Below are 21,168 nucleotides of genomic sequence, written 5' to 3'. Positions count from 1 at the left end.
GTCCAGATGGAGCCTGGAGGAAGAGCGGAGTCATTTGTGAGTCAGGGAGGGTAGCTTTCTCCTTGGGCTGGGAGCTATGTCCTGAGAGGCACAAAACCAAGATGTTACATCATTGTTTGCAGGCTGGGGAGTTAACTTGGGGATAAACATGTCCCGTTGCCTTTCCCAGGGCCCTTCTCTTCCGTGTGGTGTGTGCTGCATTCTGCCTCAAACAGCGAGGTTGTCAACTGCTTCTCTCATTGGCACACTGGGATTAGGGACTTTTGGGATCAGTGTGCTCCAGCACTGTTCTAACTGTCACAATTTTAATGCAGTGAACTTAGTGATTAGAAACCAAACTGGCCTGTGGGCAGAGTGGGAAAAACAGGGCAAGTCTCTGAGTCAGACCACACCAGAGAGGAGTTGAGTGCTGGGGCTCAGGACAAAGGCTGCTGCTGCTGCCTTTGGTCACCCTGAGGTGAGGGCTGGAAAAACTCTCTGCTGGAAAACCAGTGGGAATTGGGTCCAGACAGAGCTGCGTCAGTGCTGGGAGGAAAGGTTTCTGCCCCAGCCCTTGTGCAAGGCTTGCCTGTAATACTTGTTTGCCAGTAATATTTGGGTATTTCCCTGGATTATTCTTTCCAAATTGCCAGCTTCCCTCCCTGTAACAGAAATTGCCCTGTGAGGTGCTGAGGAGGTGGAAGCAGCTGTAATTTACCGTGGGTAAGGCTGTTTGTGAGAAACTCATGGCTCTGGTTCCCTTTCAGTGCCTGCTTTGCCGTGTCCTGCGTGCTGATCGCGTACGGTGCCAGTAACCCAGACTGTAAGTTGGCATCTTTCTGCTGAGCTGGGAGCATTTCAGGGCTGTGGTTTGGGGTTTTTAGGGAAGCAAAGTTCAAACCGTCACCCTCCAGTGCTGTACTGGGGTCTTGCTGGGTACACAAGCCAAGCAATCTGCCAGCCTGAGGGAGCCAAGTGGCTCTGGGGAGGGCTGGTGTTTCACAACACCAAGTGGAGACTGTAGCAAGGGCCAAATGCCTGGGATATTCAGGTCTCAGCTTTGTGTTTGAGCAGGGCCAGATCCTGTAAAGGTGCAATTCCAAATGAGTTCATGGCTTTTTTAGGGTTGGGAAATGAGTAACAGCACACAATTGGCTTTTTTGCCAGAGGTGGATGGAGCTTGCTCTTCAAGAGCAGATAGTGAGATGACACTTCGGATTGTTTGTTCAAGTAAATCTTCTTTTTAAGACGCATCAGACTGGTTGCATCAGCAAGTCTGTGCATTAGAAAAAAGGAACCCTTCCCTCCCATCCTGAGCTCTGTCTTGGAGAAGAGCCCTGTCCCTCCCAGCCTGTGTGGCTGGGGAGATGGGTGCTGGGTCAGGAACAGCATGACATGTCCTGAGGGTGTTGATCCACTGTGGTTTTCACATGTCAGGACCAAAGCCTTCAGGGCTCTGTCTCCTTTCCCTCTGCACCACAGTGGGAGCTGAGGGCAGGTTTTTATTTTGTTGCAGCTCTGTCTGTGCTGATATTCATTGCCCTGGCTCTGAATGGCTTTGGTGGGATGTGCATGACCTTCACATCGCTCACGGTAAGTGAAGAGTTACTACCTGACTGTTTTATCCCTTGCTGTGAGCTGGGCTGGCAAGCAAGAACAAAGTGGATCTTCTGCCTGTGGCTTGAATAGCACGTGTTTGTGTTTGGTACAAAGGGTCAGTCACCCTTGGGAGCGAGTCCTTGGTTGTTGTTCTAAAGCTTGTTTTCCCCAATCCTTTTTTTTTTTTTTTTCCACCTGCCCTTTGTATCTCAGGTGAAGGTGGGGGGAAAAAAGGAAGTGTTTTTGTCTAGGACTCATAATGTGCCTGTACATGCAGTGCTCAGCTACTTGGCACAGGCTGGATGTGTGTTTGCACTGGATTTAGCATTGACATAGTGCAGGAAGAATCAGCAGGGCACAAACCCTTGCAGCTGGGTATGACCAGCTTTCTGCAAGCACAGTTTGCATCTTGCCCAAGGAACATGGTTCTTCTTGATCACAGAAGGTTTTGCTCTTCAGAAGGGTGAGTCCCTCACAGGTTTCCTTAGAAATGCTGTTGTTGGGTGTGCACAGCCCATTTGGGTGCATTCAGGATTGTATGGAAAGCTTTGGTCAACAACTGTCAGCTGGATCTCTGTGTTTTGGGGTTCTTTCTGCCTGGAGGCAGAAGCAGTATCATTCTCCAAATAACTGCTTTATTTTCTGCCTCATTACCCTGATTGTTGTCACTGTGGCTCAAACAGGGCTGGGTGGAAAGTCGCCCAGAAAGGGAAGCACCGATTTTTTATTTTTTTTTTTAAATTTTTCTTCTTGAACTGTAGTTGAAAACTTTCAGATTTGGACAGCACTACCTTGAACTTGCTGTTGAAGTGAAACTTCCTGTTAAAGTTATCTCTCATTTAACAGGGCTTAGACACTGGCTGAAGGCCTGAGACCTAAATTTGGCAGAAACTTGCTTTAGAGAGCACTCTGTGTACTGTGGTTCTGCTGCTGCTGTTGTTGCTTTCATACATTCAAACCTTTCAGAAATCTGTGCAGATGTTGCCCTCTCCTATAGGTGGTGTTCTTCACTGGAAGCCTTGGCTGTGACCCCAAGGAACTGTGGGGCAGATGTCATCCTGCTTCAAATAAAAGCAAGGAAGAGAGGAGCACACCTGTAGTGCTGTGGGAGAGGAGAGGATTCCCATCCTGCTGCTGCCAGCATTGATTATTGTCTCTCTGGGTGGTTATTAAGGGGTCACAGACTATTTTAGAACCACTGCTGATGATAGGAGTGAGGGCAGGATAGGGCAGGAATAGATTGGGTGTGCTGTGGCTTTTAGCAGCAGAAGTAAGCAAAGCCACTTATTAGTGCCCTCATTAGTGATCCAGTTCTGCAGTGCCAACAAAGAGCAGCAGCAGAAAAAAGGTCAGATCTTCCAAGAGGAGATCCAAGCCTGGAGGAGGTCTGAAGGAGATAGTGATGTTGTGAGGTCACAAAGATGCCTCAGGTGCAGCCCATCCCCTCAGCGAGTTCTGCAAAGAGCTGGGATGGCTTCAGCCTGACTTCTCCAGTCCACAGGCAGGTGTAGCTGCTTGTGCAGCTGCACAAAGCATTTTGGTACCTGGGGCGTGTGAAGGTGATCAAAAATAGGTTAAGTGGGAGGGAGACACTTCTTCACCCGCAGCACAGCCTGCTGCCTGTTAGAACCAGCTGTATTTTGGTTGTTGGCAGCTTACAGCTTTATCCTTCTGCCTGCAAGCTGCACTTGGCGTGTCAAGAGCCATCTTGTGCTGTCACAGGGTGATACCTTGTGGATTCCTTCCAGCTGTGGCCCCTGGAGATGGGCGAGGGAGGGACATGGGGACACTGTGGGTGATGTGCTCTGCCTTGTGCCTGGGAGGGGATGGGCTGAACGCTGAAAGGGGACACTCAAAAGACTTTTGTAAGGACGTTCATTACTGAGGCGATGAGCCCTGCTTGTCCTGGTGCCAGGGGAGCTCGGTCTGGCTGCGAACAAGTGACAGCAAGGTGACTCCCTGCTCCTGCCAGCTGCAGGTGACCTGAGGTGCTCCAGGAAATGGATCAGACCCACTTGTGCAATGGTCCTTGACCACTCCAGGCAGGTTTTGCTTGCTGCTTTGTGGCAAGGTGTCCCTGAAACCCAGCTTGTGGGACTTCAGGTGCTGACACCTCCCAGGACACGGTGTGATGTGGTGGCAGGGACCCTCAGGCAGGGATAAAGGGAATCTCTGAGGATTAGAGCCTGGGATAGTGCTCCACAAAGCTTTGCCTCTTGAGTTGAAAGCTTTTTTCAGCAACAAGTCCCCAGGGTATCATGAAAGCACATGGCAAGCTGTGGAGCCAAAACAAGCTGCTGTTCCTGGGTGCCTGGCCTGTGGCTTGGGAGGAGGGGGCAGCCAGCAAACGCTTCCCAGTTCTGGGAATAAGGTCAGGCTGTGCTTGTTGTTAAAATGCAGAGGGGAGATTTCTGCCTCGTGACTTGGTCTTGGCCAATATAAGTGAAGATTGGAAATGGAAACAGATCTGTGCTGGTGGGTCTGACAGCAACACAGGAATCTGGCGCTGGTTCTGCTCTGAAGCTATTTCATGCAAAGAAATAAACATGTGTGATAAATTACCACAAAGAGCCTTTTATAGATTGTTCTCTGTCCTGTTTTCCTTTCAAAGAATTACAGCTGCTTTGCTCTGATTTTCTGCTGCAAACAGCCCCCTTGAACCAGAGGGGAGGGGACATCTCTGTGTAGGGAATCTTCTTTGCTTGGAAATATTAGGAGAACTTAGGGCTCTGTGAGCTTTTGTTTGTTGGAGAATGGGAACAGGAGTTCCCATATGCTTTGGGCAAAGGGGGCAGTTTGAAGCTTTCCTGCAGAACATATTTTTAGTGTTTGTGTAACTTCCAAATACACCCCCAATGGGGGAAACAAAGTTTAATTGAACAAAAATACCATTTTTCAGTAGCCTAGTCTTCTCTAGTCTTGATTTTTTCCATTATTCTCTCAAACAGTCCTTGCAAGAGGAGGGAAACAGGGTTTGGTAGCAATGCTGTGCTATCTTCTTTATATGGAATGTCTCTAGGGAAAAGCTGGAAAACAATATAAATTATTACAAACTCACTGTAGGGCAGATGAGAAAAAAAAAATCCACAAGAGGAAATGATTTATCAGTTTAGGATTACAGACCTGCAATAAAGGACTCCAGTAAAAAACAGTTGCGTGTGGCAACATTCACTGAGTGTCTTTGTGACAGGACATAAAGTTAATAGTACATTGAGTATTAGTGACCTTTAAACAAGAGGCTTAAGAGTTTCTGTCGTCATAGGTCTTGCAGAATTGGAGCTGTCATACCAGAATGGGCAGAAGTTAGTGGAGGAGTCACTTCTGGCCTGCGGGGATGAGATCAGAATGAGGATTAGATCCTTTTTGGTGGCAGAAAAACACAGCTCACTTGCTCCATGGCTTGTGTTTTTTGTTGGGTGTTTTTTTTTTATCCTCCTCTTTGGTTCATTTTTTCCAATGCTTGCTATTATAAAGACAGCATGAAAAATGACTGGATAATACTGCATGTTATTTTTGTAGCTGGTCTTTAGATGATACCTGTGCAGGCACTGCCAGTGCTGACACAGTCTGAGAGGTTTTCTGTCTTGAAGGGACTTTTCCCCCTTCATCTCTCCTCTGCCTCTCCAGGCAGTCCCCTATTTCTCTTTCTTCCAAGAGGTGAGTGTTTGCAGTTCCTGCTTTGATTGGGCTGGATAAGACATTAAATCTCTCCTGTCCATTTTTTTTAATCTAGCTGCTTGCTTGGTGCCAAATTGGATTTGAGGAAATCTTTAGACTTTCTAGGACTTCTGTCCCAATCAAGGCAGAAGCAAATCTTGGGTTTTCCTGGTCATGGCTGCCTGTTCCATGTCTCCAGCAGCCCTCAGAGCAGGAGGATCCACCTGGAAGTTCCTTGTCTGCAGTATGAAAAAGGGTTTTTGTGGACTCTGGATCTCTGGGGAAAACCAGCCTGAGCCAAGAAGCAGCTGTGTTTGTGCAGCTCTTGCCCTGCCCTGAGCTCCCCAGCAGGAGCAGCAGTTTTGTTGTAATTTCTGGATGTTATTTTAGGTTTGGGGTGTTTGGGATGAAGCAAATGCCCATCCTGGTGACAGCAACCAGCCTTTTTTGGAACCCTCAGATATTCCACTCTGCAGATGCTGCTTTCTGGGAGTGTGTAAATTTAGGCCAGTGCTTCCAAGAGGAGATTTTTCAGCGCCTGGTAACAGACCTTTGGATCCTTTAGCCGTTTCCTGTCTGCAGCTCCCGGGAGCAGCCTGCTGGCAGCTCTCCCGCATGCGGGGATCCGCGATGGGTGTGGGGATGCTCCGCAGAGCAGCGCAGCCTCTTCTGCCTCCTCCTCCTCCTCTGGGGTTCAGGGCAGCATCAGCCTCAGCACATCATTGCTGCTGCTCCCCAGCCCGGGGTTATCTGAGGACCTGGAGCCTGCAGTGCATAGGAAGCTCTGCAGTGAGGGATGATAAACAGCCAGATGGGTCCCGGAGTGCTCCTGCACAGGAATACTTGCCTTGTAAACACGCCGTGACACAAGCCAGATTTGCTTGCCTTATATGCTGCTCCTGGGAAAGATGGATTTGTTTTTCAGCCGTGCAAGGGGAGTGTGATGGCAGCATTTGCTTGCTCAGGCTCGGGCTGGTATTCTCAGAATCATTTTGTTCAGCAGCCTCTTTGCACAGATGAAGGGCTGCTTGTGCTTTCAGTCCTAGAAGGCATCTGCAGTGTCCTGCTTTGAGGCCCTCTGAGGCTGACGTGGTAGTGATGCTCAAGTGAATTTGGGGAGTAAGTGACCCAAAAAAATAGGTGGGAGGGAAATCTGCCAGCCTGCAGCAGAATCTCTGCCCATTGACCAGCTTCAGGAGGTACCAGCCCAGCTCTCCATAGCCTGACAACTTCATTGCTTCTTGTTATTTCCAGTTTCCAGGCCAGCATTTGTGAGTGGTGAAAACTTGTTCACTTCTGGTTGTTTAGGAAAACAGGGAGCTCTTCCTTTCCCAGGAGGGTAGGAAGGTCTCCCAGCTGTTTCTGCTGTTGGATCTTGAGTGAAAGCAGGGGCTGGTGAGCCATCTTGGGAGTGATTTTGCTGTTCAGGTCGCAGAGGTGGTTGCTGTGAACTGCTGCTGCCTGTCCTTCCTGAGAGCTTTGCTTTCCCAACAGATCCTTGCAGAACCAGCCTGGTCTGCTCTCAGCAATGCCAGCACACCTGCTGGGAGCCCAGGCAGTGAAGTGGGGTGGGTGGCAGGAGTAGCAATGTCAGGTGTTGCTTGCTGCAGAGCTCAGTAGCTGTGCTGAGCAATAAATCCTTGGCTATCTGGTGTTTGTGACTCCTTCCCTGCACCTAGCTCTGGGATAGTGTGCTGAGGCATCTGAGCCATCCCAGTGATGCAGAAATGATCAGCAGCGAGAGTCTGCTGCCACAGAAGGAGCTGTGGAGATGGCTAGAAATGGAAATGCAAACAGCAGCACCGTTTGTGCTTGTCTCTGTTCCTTCTTGTTATAACAGGAACTTTCTGGTCTGCTGCAAAGGATTTGGGTGCTGACCCAAGGTGCATAAACAAAGCTGGCAGTTCAAGGTGTTGCAGGGTGTGTTAAAGACTGCAGCCTGTGTCTAAGAACCCTTGACTAAAAAGAGGGTGATAAATAGACAATTTGGGCATGTGTTTGTGGAAGGGGAAAAGTGGTGTCTACAGGTTTGGAGTAAGGAACTCTTAAAGAAAACACAAGAGCTGGAGCAAATGCTCCTGTGCTTAGGGTGAATGATGCAAAAAATGCTGTCAGTCTGGAAAGAAGCAGTGCCAGTAAACACATAAATCTTGGATTGTAGACATTCCCTGACTCTGGAGACACAGGAGCAACCTGCAGAGTAATATCTTGAAGAGCTAAGTCATGCCTAAGTAAAACTGGCTGCTTCATATTCTGGTATCCAGGAGAATTGATCCTAAATTCCAATGTCTTCTCAAGAAAGCCTCGTTCCCTTGGCAGCAACCTGTTTCAACTGATTTTTCTCTCTCTCTCCCCAGCTGCCCAACATGTTTGGTGACCTTCGTTCCACGTTCATTGCTCTGATGATCGGCTCCTATGCTTCCTCTGCTGTGACTTTTCCAGGAATCAAGGTGAGACTGTGGAATCAAGGCTCCTGACTGGAGGTGTTGTGCTGGTCTTGCCCCGTTTAGCAATAATGTGGCAAGAAAGAGGGACTGTTTGCTAAAGCATTTCTTTAGGGATGTGCATTTGCAAGATTTGGCTCCTGTCTATTAGAGTCTTCCCAAGTGACTGCATCAAGAATGCAGCAGAGAAATTTCAGAAGTGCTGAGTAGAAGTGATAAACTAAAGATTTTAGAAAAGGTTGTTTTGTTAATCTGAGTGTGTATGTGTATATATTTATATACATGTTATTTTTAATACACATATGGATATTTTACTGTGTGATTGTCACCAGTGGTCGACTTAGATCATAATTTATGGCTGGCAGATGGCACTGAGGGGACATGAGATGGTCACCTGGGCTGCCTGGATAGATCACCTGGTTCTGAACCAGGGATGTTTCATTGCAGTCTCAGGTGTGCAGGGAGGTTCCTGCAGATTTTCCAAGAAAGTTAGTTGTCACAAAGTTGTTTTTTGTTACCACTTGAGTTTAACCCATTTTAAGTGTATCATGATGTTCTTTCCCTGTTCCTCTCAGACCTCATTCTAAGAATATTGAAGCATCTTTCTGCTCCTGTAGCCAAAACCATGTTCCCTTGTGATTCCCAGGTTATATATGACTTTGGGGTCTCCTTCATCCTTATTCTGCTTGTCTGGGCAAGCTGTGCAGGACTCGTTTTCCTCAACTGCTTCTTCAACTGGCCCCTGGAGCCGTTCCCAGGACCAGAAGACATGGACTACTCGTAAGTCTCTGGGGCTAATCCCATTCCTCTCCTAATCCTCTAGGAAGAGCTGTCACAAAGAATTTAGAGGAGTAGACAGGGAACCCCTTGCATATTGTTTATTGCCACCACCTTTGAGGCTGAGGATTTCTGCCTGCCAGTAGCATGTGAATACCTGTGGAAAGTGGAGCTTTCCAAACTATGGCAGTTATGAAGGAAAAATGATCTGTTTCTGGTCATAAGCATTTTTATATTGATTTATGCTGAGTTGGCCCAGGGAAAGTATCTCAGTGTGCTCTGGATCAAAACCAGTTGTGGGTCTGTAATGGAAACCAGTGCCTTGAATCCACAAAAGCCTTTCTGACTCCTGCAATGTTGCTGCCTCTGACTCCTCACCCTGTGTTGCAGCTCTCACGCTCTTTGCAACCCAACAGGGTGAAAATAAAGTTCAGCTGGCTGGGATTTGACCACAAAATTACTGGGAAGCAGTTCTACAAGCAAGTGACGACTGTGGGGCGCCGTCTCAGTGTGGGGAGCTCCATGAAGGGCCCCAAGGAGCCAGCAGCTTTGCAAGAGAACAACAAGCTTTGTCTGTCTACAGTGGACCTGGAAGTGAAGTGCCAGCCTGACAGTGCAGGTGTGGTTCTGGGGGTGCCCCAGGGTGCTGGCACAGTCCTGTTGGCCTCCCTGATCTGCTGCAGACCTGTTTGGAAGGCAGCAATACCTGATCCAGGTGTTGCCAGGGCCTCGTGCCAGCCACCAGGACTGGAACACAAGTTGAGTTATATAAGGAATCCTGTCCTTGTGTCCTTCACTGAATACAAATGGTGTGGGGACAACACAGGGGCGCTGATGTGGCTGCAGGGGGACAGGGCAGGTGGTCACTTCTGGCTCTTAGGTGAATTGCTGCTATCATGACCAAGCCTTCTTTACTCTGGGGCATCATAGAATGGTTTGACTTGGAACGGACCTTAAAGATCATTTTATTCTACCCCCTTCCACCAGAACACATTGCTCAAGGCCCTGTCCAACCTGGCCTTGATGGTGAAAACAATGGTTTGAGGCTTCTTTTGTCCTAATCCACTGAATCAGATGATCCTTCTTTCCTGCCTCCTTGCCCCAGTCACTGGTAGCCAAACTCCAAGCATCTGCAGCTGTTGATTATGAGTTTGTAAGGCACCAGCTGAAGTCCTTGGAGCTGCCACTGGTGCTTCTAGCCAGGAGGACATACTAGGCCAAAATTGTAAATGTTGGCCAGGATGTACTGCCTTCTTCAGAGATTGTTATTCCTTCTGCAGCTACTCCCTCCTTCATGAAGAGTGTCTTCAGTCCCATCCTGTTGCTCAGCCTTATCACCATGTGTGTCACTCAGCTGAGGCTCATCTTCTACATGGGAGCCATGAACACCATCCTTGAGTTTCTGTCTGGAGATGAAAGTCAAGGTAGGGGAACCTCTGAAGACCATTACCTGTTTCCTTGGGTCTGGGGGCTGACCCAGACTTGGTCAGTGAAGGTAGAGCAGCTGATTACGCAGCAGATACTCTGTGTATGGCAATCCATACACAAGTCCAAGTGCACTGACAGCTGCTGGGAGGGTCCAGGGAAGGGCTGGCACCAGCCCAGCACAGAGGGACAGTGAGGTAGACACTTGAATGTCAAGCTAATCTTAGCCGTCTGTCTGTCAAATACTTCCCCATGTCAGTTCTCCACATAGGCTGTTACACATAGGCTCTGGTGGTAGACTGATAATTTTTATTGTAACTGGAAAACCTATTTCATCAGGTATTTGCTTTACTTATCCCAAGTAAGCAGAGAATGCAGAGCAGCTGACTCTCATGAGTAATGGTTGGACTCTGTGCCTCAGCCCAGCACCCGGGGGCGGGAGAAGTGAAGTCAGAGCTGGTTTTTTGTGCAGCTTGGTGGGTGCTGGGGAGGCTCAGAGGTGCTCCCTGTGCTGGACTCCCTGCATTTATAGCTCTGATGAAGTTCATGGAGCAAACAGGAAAGAGTACATTAGTTTACTGTTGAAAATACCCGGGATTGCAAAATAGGATTTAGCCTTTTTTTTGTTTTGTTTTTGTCCTTTGTAGTAAGATCCAGTTTGAACTTGTTAAATCTGGATTGCATGAAGCTGATAAATCAAGAGGCACTCCTCTGAAAACAGGAGTGAGCTCTGGGGGAGGGAAGGAAACTCCAAGTGCCCTGGCATTCCCTGAATTGCTTTGTTTCTTGAACCTCTGACAGCCTGCAGCATTCAGCTCTTTATCTCCTGGCTCAGGAGCCAGCTTAGACATTAAACAGCAAAACAGGACAAACTTCACGCTGCTTACCTTTCCCAACACTGCTTCCTTTTCTGCTTACCTTGTAACTCTGACACCTCTTTAAAAAATATTATTTATTTTTACCCTGACTTGCTGTACTAATTTAATTTTCATTTCTTTCCTTCTCTTCCCCTCCTTGGAATTTCAGAATTAATATTAGCAGTATAAGCTGCCAATTCTGTTTAGATCAAGCTCCTTGCTAAAGCAGGGATTGTGCCCCTTGAGCATACTGCAATTTTTCTGTGCCACCTTTAAGATTTCTTCCTATTTTTTCCCTTCCTCCCCCTGAATGTAGCCTGGGCTCATTGCAGTGCAGTCGCTGTCTTGGTGTTTCCATGGCATCAGCAAAACAGTTTTATTGTCTGGTCTCAGCAGTGTCAGGCTCTGCTGCAAGAGCAGTTCCAAGGCACGTGCAGCTCTCTAGAAATGTAATCTGTGTGTGCATCAGGAGAGGATGGGATGCTGTTCCCTTGCATTCCTCATTCTTCCTGCATTTATTCTCTTGGGTGGGATTTGCTCAGAGAGCTCCCTCCACCTGCCCTTGGGAGCACTGAGCGAGGGGAGAGGAGAGCTGAGTCAAACCCTGCAAGTGTTGTGGTCAAAGAAAAGTTAAATATCTCCGGGAGCAGAACTGGAGAGAAGGATATGGGGAAAATAATGCAGATAAGTAGTGAAGTCTTTAATTGCAGTGAGGCACAGTGTCCTTGAAAGTTCTTTCTGTGCAGGTTATGGTGACTTAGACCTGTCAGGAAACCAAAAGGTGGAGAGAGAAATCAACCTGTGGCTACTTACCTGCTGAAACCCCCCCAACAGATGAGGAGGAAACTTAAGGGTTCATTCTGTAAATGACTGTGTAATTGTGTTGTAGGAAGGCAGGGGAGAGTAGACCTGTTATGCCTAGAACCTGGAATTTGTATCTTTCATAAAATGTCACCTTGCTCTCAGATGTGGTGATACTGAGAGACCTTGAAGAGAATCAGGGCTGGAAAATTCAGCTGTGTGAGGTGCTTGCTCGGGGTAGCTGTGAGGGAAAAGCATCTAGAACAGGGAATTTAAAGGCTTGTGCCCATGTACTCTTCCTTTGCTAGGTATTCTTGCTTTTTCTCCTCAGGAAAGAATGCTTTTTAAGATGACAGATAAGCTGAGGGGGCTGTGTTTTTTAGTAGCTGCTGTCTTTCCTCCCCTTCTGTTGCTGACCCCATAAATTTCACTCCCTAATTCAAGCTGGCCTCTGCCCTTGTTGTTTAGAGCCTAAGATTAAGTGTTCAGGGTAGCATAAAGAGGCAAAACATGACAGCGTGGCTTGCTTCTTACCCTGTATTAAAAAATAACCAGACAACAGTAAATCAGCTCCTGCAGTGCTCATGGGGAGTGATGCCACCTGTTTCTCTTGGCTGCAGCAGTTGCTATAATGAGAGGGGATGTGGGGTCACTTCAGGGCTTATCTTCGTGGGAGGAACGGGGCCATGAATGCGAGTTTGGAGGTTGGAAGTTCCTCTCAGCTCCTTTGCCAGCAGCTGGAGCCAGGAAAAGATCACCAGGTGCCATGCTTGGGCACAGCAGAGCAGCCCTGCTGGAGTTTGCTGCAACTGTCTAGGAGAGAGAGGTTTGTTGGAAACTTTCTCTCCATTACCAAGTGGATTTTGGTGGAAATCTTAGGCTAGACTTAAAGACAGGAGGGATAAATTAAAATTTGAGCTGTTTTGCTTGCAGGGCTGTAACTTGTGCTCTGTGCTGAGACAGGCAGTTTCAGAACTACATCCTTATTTCGGAGCTGTGGCACACCATGACTCACCAGCCCTTCTGTGTGGTGCCTCAATCATCACGTGGGCTGCCAAGGGGAAGTGGAAAAAAGCCTTGCAGGGTGGGGGAACTGCTCAGTAAGAGGAGGGGACAATTTCTTCCGAGTCTGATGGCATCAGCTTTCCCTTAGCAAGCCATGGGAGACACTTCTCTCATCGTTAGCACAAAATTTTCATCACTGTGAGCTTTTTAACAATTGCTGGCAAATACTGTGATTTTTTTGATGTTCATCTCCTGTCCCCTTTCTTCCAAACTCATCCATTGAGCACAAACTGGGTTAGCCCTCACCTTCCCAGCCTGATTGTCCTGACTGGAGCATCCCAGCTGGACCAGCTGTAGCTGCGGCTCCCAGCAGGGCAGGAGAGGAGATGACTAAAGCAGTCTGGCTGTGCAGCACACAAAGCTTATAAAATCTTTTCCTGCCAGTCCTGCCCAGAATAAACCTCATTGGCACTAAGTGGGTGCTGTGTCCCCATTTTTGGAGCCCTACCTGCTGCTGCCTAGAGAATTCCAGTGCAGGATCAGAATGGCTGAAGGAAGAGTGCCCAGCACTTCCATTCTGATGTCCAGAAGGCTGATGAATGGCTGGGCTTTTAATAAGAGAGGTGATCACTGGGAAGGTTTTTGTCATATTTTCTTTCTATCACTTGGACTGAAAACTAATTTTGATTTTTTTTTTCCCCTGCAGTGGCTCTCTACACTTCCATTTTTGGGGTCCTGCAGCTGCTGTGCCTGCTGACAGCGCCTGTGATCGGGTGTATCATGGACTGGAGAATGAAAGAGTGTGATGATGGCTCAGAAGAGAATGAGGAGAGCAACGCTGAGCAGTGCGTAGTGTGTGCCACACGGGACATGCAGCCACCTGGCAGGCCCCCTCTGCTCTGCCTAATGTGTTGTGGGATGAAAGACTGAAAAGAATATTGGCTCTTCAGTATAGAAAAGAAAGCCTGAAGGAAGACTTGATAATTGCAGAGGAAATGAGCAGACTATCTTCCATGTCCACTAAGATCAGTCAAGAAGAGCAAATTTAAGTTGTAGCAGGAGAGGCTCAGACTTCCCTCCTAGCCTAAGAGTAAGAGTAACATCACTGAAATAATTACCCAGATGTTCCTCAGCTCCTACTGGTGGAGATCCTCCATAGGCAGATCTGTAGCCAAGCTGGTGTAGATAGAGTTGATGTGATGTGTGGAGAACCTTGCTGTGAGTTCCAGCAGCTGCTGGAAGTGTGTTTGTAACACAGGTTTTGCTGTCCTTCCAGAGGTGACAAGAAAAAGAAAAAGCGTGACCGTCAGATCCAGAAAATCACCAACGCCACCAATGCCTTTGTATTCACCAACTTCCTGCTGGTTGGATTTGGAATCACCTGTCTTATTCCTAATCTACCCTTGCAGGTGAGAAGGTGAAATGGGTGGGGGGCTGGCAGGATGACAGGACAGTGCCAGGAGAACCTGCTGGTGGTGGCAGGAGGGGTGGGACAGGCACTGCTGCGAAACTTCCATCCTGCTTTGGAAGCCCCACTTTTAGACCTGAAATAAATAACACTGTGCAGTTTAGATCTCTTGGGAAAACCTGAACAGGCAGCTACAGTTAAAGTGCCAGTTGGTTCAGAATTTATTTGCACTTATACATTTCTGCAGCTGGCCTGTGTGACGACGAATTCTTGCCCACCAAGATCCTCTCAGCAGTGCCTGTACATTTAAACTGGGCTTGATTTAAGCTGCTGAAGGTTGGAAAAACTTGCTGCAAGAAGCATAACATGGTGATGTGTACAGCACATTATTCCTGCGTCAAATGCTGTGCCCAATGGAACCTGTGGGATTATAAACCTGTTAAAATATTTATTCTGTGGCACCACCTATTTTTGGCAGAGGATTTATGCTATACTTAAACACACCTTGATGATGTAGGCAAACAGCTGCAGTTTGCTGCTACTTGCGTGTTGTCTGCAATAACTTGTGGAAAATTAACTAAATTGGTGGCCATGGAAAAGCATTGTGATCCTGGCCACGGGTTGCTGGGGACACATCCTTGCAGCAGTGCCCTCTACAAATGAGAGAGGTCTTGTGTGTGTGTGCGAAGTGAGGAAAAGCAGTGCATGGAGACAAATTTCTTCCCTTGTGTTGATATTTCAGGTTTTGGGTCTGGGTTTCCCAATCCTACCTAAAAAGAACAGCTTTTAGGAATGGCTGGTGTTGGGGTCTGGCCCACCTGAGTGGGTGCCTAGGATGTGACACTTTTCTGCTTCTTTTTTTTCAGATTCTGTCCTTCATTTTGCACACAATTGTCAGAGGATTCATCCACTCAGCTGTGGGAGGTCTCTATGCAGCTGTGTAAGTCTCTGGTTCCCTATAAGATGTGGCTGGCCAGATAAACTGGTTTGGGATGATGGGCTGTCCAGGGGAGAGGGAGATCAGGAATGAGGTCTTCATGGTCAGAGGGGAAAAATGATGCAATTTGTTTCCTCAGTCACCTCTAGACGTGACAATAGCTGGACTGAAATCCCGGTGCTTTCCTTGTTTAGCAACAGAGACAGGCAGAGCTATGTGTGGGTCTCATGTGAGACTAAACTATTGACACTCAGGTTATATAGTAAAAACTCAGGGCTTTTTTTGTCTTGTAATGAGCAGATATGTGCATGTGCCCAGGTAAAACATTAACATGACTGAAAACATCGCTGCTGCTCTCCTCTGAAGTTCACATTGGTAAATCATTGCTCAAGATAGCCTTAGTGATGCCTCCTCCCTTTCCCAGGACAGATCAACCATCCTGTTTCCAACTTAGCAAGTTATCAATAGCTGAATCTAAATACTCTCTTCCTCATTAAGCAATGTTTTTGGCCCTGAAAACAGGTCTGTCCCTCAGTGCTGAGAGATTGGACAGAGGAACAAAGAGGAGCTGTTTTCCTTCAGGGAATCAGAGATTTCTTGAGGTGGGAAGGGACCTCTCAAGACCAAGGTCAGGTAGTGCAGATTGTCCAGGAGTGCAACTGATTTTGTTTGGATATCTCCATAGATGGAGACTCCACAACTCCACAAACTCTTTATATTAAAGGTTAGATCCCCGTGTCTGGGGAATCCAGACTAGAAAACACATCTAAGACTCTGCCTCAGAAATGTATAAACTTTTGGTTCCCTGGCAGCCAGAGGCAAAATACTTTTGTCTTGGGCAAAGTAAATAAATGTATGTTGCAGTAGGTATCACCTTACTTGTAAACTAATCCTATTTGACCATTGCAACTCTGGAACTTCCTGGAACTGAGGTATTTTTGCTTAGAATATGACTTCTTTGAATATTTGAAGGTTTTGATTTGCTTCTTTCTTTCCAAGTTTAGTTTAACCTGACCTTTTTAATTACTGCTCAGTCATGGAAAGAGAAAGATGTTAGATGATTCCTGAAATTTATTTTTCCATTAATATTATCTGATACCAGTACTTGCCAGTCAACAGTGTTGTTTAGTTTGACATAGGATCAGACTTGTCCTCTAAAAAGGAAAACACTAACCTGTTGTGCAGGTTTCACTCACTTCCAAAAGGAGCAAATTGTTATGACCAGATGAAAATGATTGCTCAGCCACAAGTGTTGTCATCTGGATCAAGAGGCCCTGCTTTTAACTTGTAAATATCAACACTCTGCTCCCTGTGCAATAGGAACAGGAGCTGTATAAGCACTTCCATCTGCCCACAGTAGAGCTACAAAACAAAACAAGTGCTGGATCTATTACTAAAGTTTGGGGGCTCAGGATGTGAATAATCTGAAGAAGGCTGCAGCCTCAGCACTGTTTCCATTCTGCTCTCGAGGGCACTGTACACACCACAGGGTATATGTAAATACCCTATAAAAAGGGGCAATTACACAGTGCAGGAGGGAGTTCTGCATGTTATGCCTGTCTTGGAGCTGCACTTTCTCGTTGGTGTCTGTTGTTACTGGACTGGGAATGTCATCTGACCTGGGTGATGTGAACAGTCAAGGTGACACATAATAATGCTGTTGCTTTCTTTGTTGACAGATACCCCTCGACTCAGTTTGGCAGCTTGACAGGGCTGCAGTCATTGATCAGTGCCCTCTTTGCCCTCCTGCAGCAGCCTCTCTTCATGGCACTGACGGGACCTTTGAAAGGAGACCCCCTCTGGGCAAGTTCTTCTCAGTTTCGATCTGAAAGCTTGGGGGTTAAGATGATTTTTGGCAGATTTCTTGGGGGGGAAAAAAAGAACTCCTGTGCATGGACCAAGGTTTAAAACAGCTGTAATTTTACATGTCCCTCATTCTGCTGTTACCTTGGTGCTGTCCAGGAGACCTTTTCCTGTGTGAGTAATGACTCCCTGGGCAGGAAAGCCAGTAATCCTTCTTGTGTATGGAAAGGGAGGAAGGGAATGCTTTCCACTAACAGGTTATGTGGTGAGTCAGAATCTGTCACATTAAAATGAGTGAGTGTGAGCAGACCTCAAAATTCAGGTAAAACACTCTGACACTTGAAAGCTATGAGCTCAAATTACCTGTAAATTGTGGATTGCTGATGCTAATGTCCAAAAAGCCAAAATGGCTGTTGAGGGCAGGGCTAATGTCATGTCTTGCTGCAAGTCTGGACAGCTTAATAAAATCATGACATGGGTGGTCTTGGGGAGGATTCTGGTCTCTAGGATACATGTGCCCACGCCTGTTGCTCTTCAATCAGCAAACTTGGTGTGAAACACCTGCAGCTCAATCAGCCATGCCTGTTCTGTGGAACAAGATTCCCACAGCCATAATCCAGAGTGACAAACTCGTGCAGGATTTATCTTTGTACACACAAGGTGCTCTGGGCACGGGAGTGTAAATAGAAAAACAGTGGAGGATGTTGCCAGCACCCAGAACAGGGTGTGTCCTGGTTTGCCCACAGCTGGGTGATGTGGGCTGGGCTCTGACACTGCTGCATGCGTGACTGGGTTGTTGTCTCCTAACCAGCCTAATTTTGGTTTGCTTTCCTCCTGCAGGTGAATGTTGGCTTGCTTGGCCTGAGCCTTCTGGGTTTCTGCCTCCCAATCTACCTGGTCTGCTACAGGCGCAGGCTAGAGAGAGAAAAAAAGCAGAAGATGGAAGATGCCAAACTTTTCTTCAAAATCAATGGCACTCCCACTGAGGAAGCCTTTGTTTAAACTGGTGCTTCACGTACAACCTCCCCTGTACAAGTTCCTACCACATCTGTGGGTTCTACCTGTGGTGTAAGCCAGGACTTTCCTCCCCTGGCTCTGCCAGTCTTTGCTCATCACAGTGCGGGCTGGACATCATGACTGAGATTGCCTCAGATATATGGCAGGAGGAGACTTCCCACTCCTTACTCCAAAACACGGGACACTTTTCCTTTATAAAAAGGCCACACAGATGTTGTGTCTTAAATTATCCTCTGATCACACTCTCCAGCAGCAGAGAGTGCGTAGGAAACTGGGGAGAGAAGGAATAGAGGGATGGGGGAAGAGGGAGGACAGGCCATAATTTGAGTTTGCAAATGTAACACACTGCAGTCTGTTTTCTTCCCCTCTTCCCCCAACCTTGGCTGACTCGGATGCAAGCTGCACTCTCCTCCCTCCCCAAGGCTTCGTAATGGTATTTCTGCTTGATGTGTAGCTGGATCCAGTGGTTTTACTGTCTCTCCAGACATATCCCTGTTTCTGAGGCAGGGAAGGGGTTTTTATTCCTATGTGTATGAGCACAGCTTCAGTGTATTGCTAAATGTTGGCTGCTAGCACTGACAGCTCCCAAACCTTTTATTACTGCAAATGACACAGACTGTGAGCAATGGATCTGCCTTCCACACTGAGATGAAGAGCCTATAGTGGACTGCTGGTCCTAGACCAAGCTTTGAGAAGCCTGGAATTCCTCTTCTTCCCAGTTCACAAACTCACCTGTACATGTTTTAAGCTGTCTGCAGTCCTGGAGCCTCTGAGCTAAGAACTGGATCTTGTTTACTGATGAAGTGCTTTGAGACTTGTTGCCTTTTGCCTCTTCTTCCCCACCCAACATGACCATGGGATGGGGAGAAGCAATGTCTATTCAGTGAAGTGGAGAAGCTTCTTGAAGCTGAATTCTGGGGCTTCAGATACCTTGGTGTTCACATGCTGTGAGCTGACCTGCTGGTGAAAAGAACCAAGAGTGCAGAACACTCCTTTGTGTCTGGTAACTGGATCCTGTGGACATATGGCGGGGTGATGTGGTGATGTCATTTTTCCTTTAGCCATAGCTTATTTACCTTGCTATGATAATGGTCACCAAGCTGCTGAACACCAGGTTACTGTGACTGACCAAAATGCTGCCAGTTTGGCTGTTCTAGGAGCCTTCTACAATGTTGATGCTCTGTCTGGACAGAGCACCTGGTGATTGATTGTATGGTGAAGCTGACTGTCAGAGCAATACATGTGGGTAAAGCTGCCACAGGCCTGTTCACACCAGGGAGGGAATACAAAGGGAATTTTTAACCTGCTTATTTTTATAGAGGTTTTCCTTGTCTAAAGCAGACTTTTCTGCCCTTAACCTTCTTGTTGAGGTTGGTAGCTCAGGCTCTGTAGCCCTGTGTTAAGCATTGCACCGAGTGGAGCTGCTGGAAGCAGGACTGCAGGGGTGAGGAGAGCATCCCTGGCGGGAGCACAGCACCGACTGCACTGGGCTGAGCTGGTGGCTGCGGGAAGGTTGGGGCAGAAATAAAACCATTTTGGAGACCTACTGGTGGTGTCTTACTGCAAAGCCTGGCAGGGGCTGAGACATTCAACTTGCCTATGGTTGGAAAAGTACAAGAAACAACACCGTGCTGTGACCTTCCTGTGAGAAATTACCTGGGAGAGCTGGGTGTTAACTCCTTGACCGGGGGTTTGGAGACAACCTCAGCTCGGGCAGGGCTGCAGCTTTCCTGAAGAGCCCAGAGCAGGTCCCTGGCTGCGTGGGCCGGCAGCGCCATCTCCAGTCGCTGCTGCTGCTCACTCCATGGTACCTTTCAATCTTCTGTCACCCCTCGCAGAAGGACTTGCCACTTGAGGATTTTACACGTTTGTGTTTTGGTTTTTTTGTTTGTTTTTCTTTTTTGTTTTTTTAATGTGTTGCCTTTATTAAATGTGTTTGTTTCAAGGCAGCTTTACTGCCTGATGTCAACACTGTACTCTTCTGGAACTTTTTGTCTTTTGGTGATTTAGTGACCTTTCCATCTTTTCTTTGAGCAATAATTAAGAAGACGGAGTTTTGCTTAGTTTTCCTGGTCACCTGTCTTGTCTCAAGTACATGGTTAGAGACACACCAGCAGTGGACTGCTAGACTGCCAGAGGGCTTTCTGCAGATTTCTGCATTTTTTATTACAATACTTAGAAATATTTTGAGAGGAGTCCTGTTCCTGCTCAGAGATACTTGTGACATGACAATGACAGATTAATATCAGGTGTGTGATCAAGATTCCATCTTTAGTCTGTGTCCTAAAGCAGAATTGGAGGGTGTTTTGTGTGTGCTAGCCCAGCATTACTTCCACCTTGGTTTCAGAATTGAATGTGATTTCTTCTGCTCTTATGTCACTTAAATGCCCATTACAAATGTCTAAGCAAAATAGTGGAATAGAGTGGCATATTTTAATGAAGTCTTAGTGGAGATGCTGCTGTCTTTTAATTTAGCTGCACATACTTCAAAGAACACATTTTTATTTCTGCCATCTACCTCCCTACTGCCATTCCCAGATCCTGCCCCTTTATTAGGGACATCTTCAAATCCACTGGTGAATGTGTGTGCTTCATGTCTCTGCTGATGTACCATGATGGTCAGAAGCTGCTGGTCAGCTGTGAGGAGTAGAGCTCATGGCCTGGTGGGTACAGAGGGAGTTTTAGCTGTTCAGGGTTGAACAGGCAAATGGGATCATGTTCTGGGGCCATACAAAGTCAAACTGTAGAATTCTTTGCTGCAGAATGTAGTGGGGAACAGAAGTATCAATTTTCTTGAAGAAAGAGGCTGGTTAAACAATGGTCTCATGAATCCACTAACTCAGGGAGATTTTAAGTTGCTGTAAATAAGAGAGTTATGCCAAGGAAAGATACTTATCTGCACATTCTGTCTTGTAAGAATTGGTCAAAGCTGGAGGAAACATGCTGGGCTGAAGTGAAACACTGGTCTGATCTAATGGGGTGAAATTTATTTTGACAGTTGTGAACCAAACTAATTTCAAGAGCAGTCTCAAATTCATCTATCAGAAATGCATGCAGAAATCATCTGCATGCAAGATATGCAAACACACTACTGCTTGTGGCATAAATGCTTCAGAGCTGCACTTCCTGCAGCAGTGGGGTCAGTGGAGGGCAATATTCTGCCTTCAGATTCTTCTAAACATTGTCCTGTGCAGTGCAGAAACACAGCTGGGGTGGTTGTATCACGTGTGGTTGATCAGAAGCAGTTTGCCTTGTCCTTTGATGCTTAGGGAAATAGAATTGTGGGTTATATGCATTTGGAGTGGAAAGCAGCACTGCTGCTTCCCAGCTGAGTGTTTCAGGACTAAGACAATTCCTGGTGCACTCCCTGTGTGCATGAGCCACCTTGTGGGAAAAATAAAATGGGCTACCAAAGACTAGAATCACAGCAGTTAGCATCAATAATGCATTTATCTGTAT

General features: G+C 47.1%; 1 protein-coding gene across 2 annotated transcripts in view; it reads left to right on the top strand.

The window, feature by feature from the left end:
• The window catches only part of SLC43A2 (solute carrier family 43 member 2), a 29,200-nt gene extending 9,050 nt beyond the window's left edge, over positions 1–20,150 (top strand). For both annotated transcript variants that reach the window (XM_086859582.1, XM_023939209.2), the window contains 11 exons: positions 747–802; positions 1,496–1,572; positions 7,593–7,685; positions 8,326–8,459; positions 8,873–9,075; positions 9,737–9,880; positions 13,251–13,389; positions 13,821–13,953; positions 14,819–14,892; positions 16,569–16,692; positions 17,533–20,150. In XM_086859582.1, the coding sequence (XP_086715708.1) occupies positions 747–802; positions 1,496–1,572; positions 7,593–7,685; positions 8,326–8,459; positions 8,873–9,075; positions 9,737–9,880; positions 13,251–13,389; positions 13,821–13,953; positions 14,819–14,892; positions 16,569–16,692; positions 17,533–17,694 (1,339 nt within the window). In that variant the 3' untranslated portion in view covers positions 17,695–20,150. The remainder of the gene's footprint in view (positions 1–746; positions 803–1,495; positions 1,573–7,592; positions 7,686–8,325; positions 8,460–8,872; positions 9,076–9,736; positions 9,881–13,250; positions 13,390–13,820; positions 13,954–14,818; positions 14,893–16,568; positions 16,693–17,532) is intronic.
• The last annotated feature ends 1,018 nt before the right edge of the window (positions 20,151–21,168 follow it).

This window comes from Cyanistes caeruleus, chromosome 21 (assembly GCF_971803275.1).
Source record: "Cyanistes caeruleus chromosome 21, bCyaCae1.hap1.1, whole genome shotgun sequence".
Taxonomy (NCBI): domain Eukaryota; kingdom Metazoa; phylum Chordata; class Aves; order Passeriformes; family Paridae; genus Cyanistes; species Cyanistes caeruleus.
This window is presented reverse-complemented; position numbering and strand designations above follow the sequence as displayed.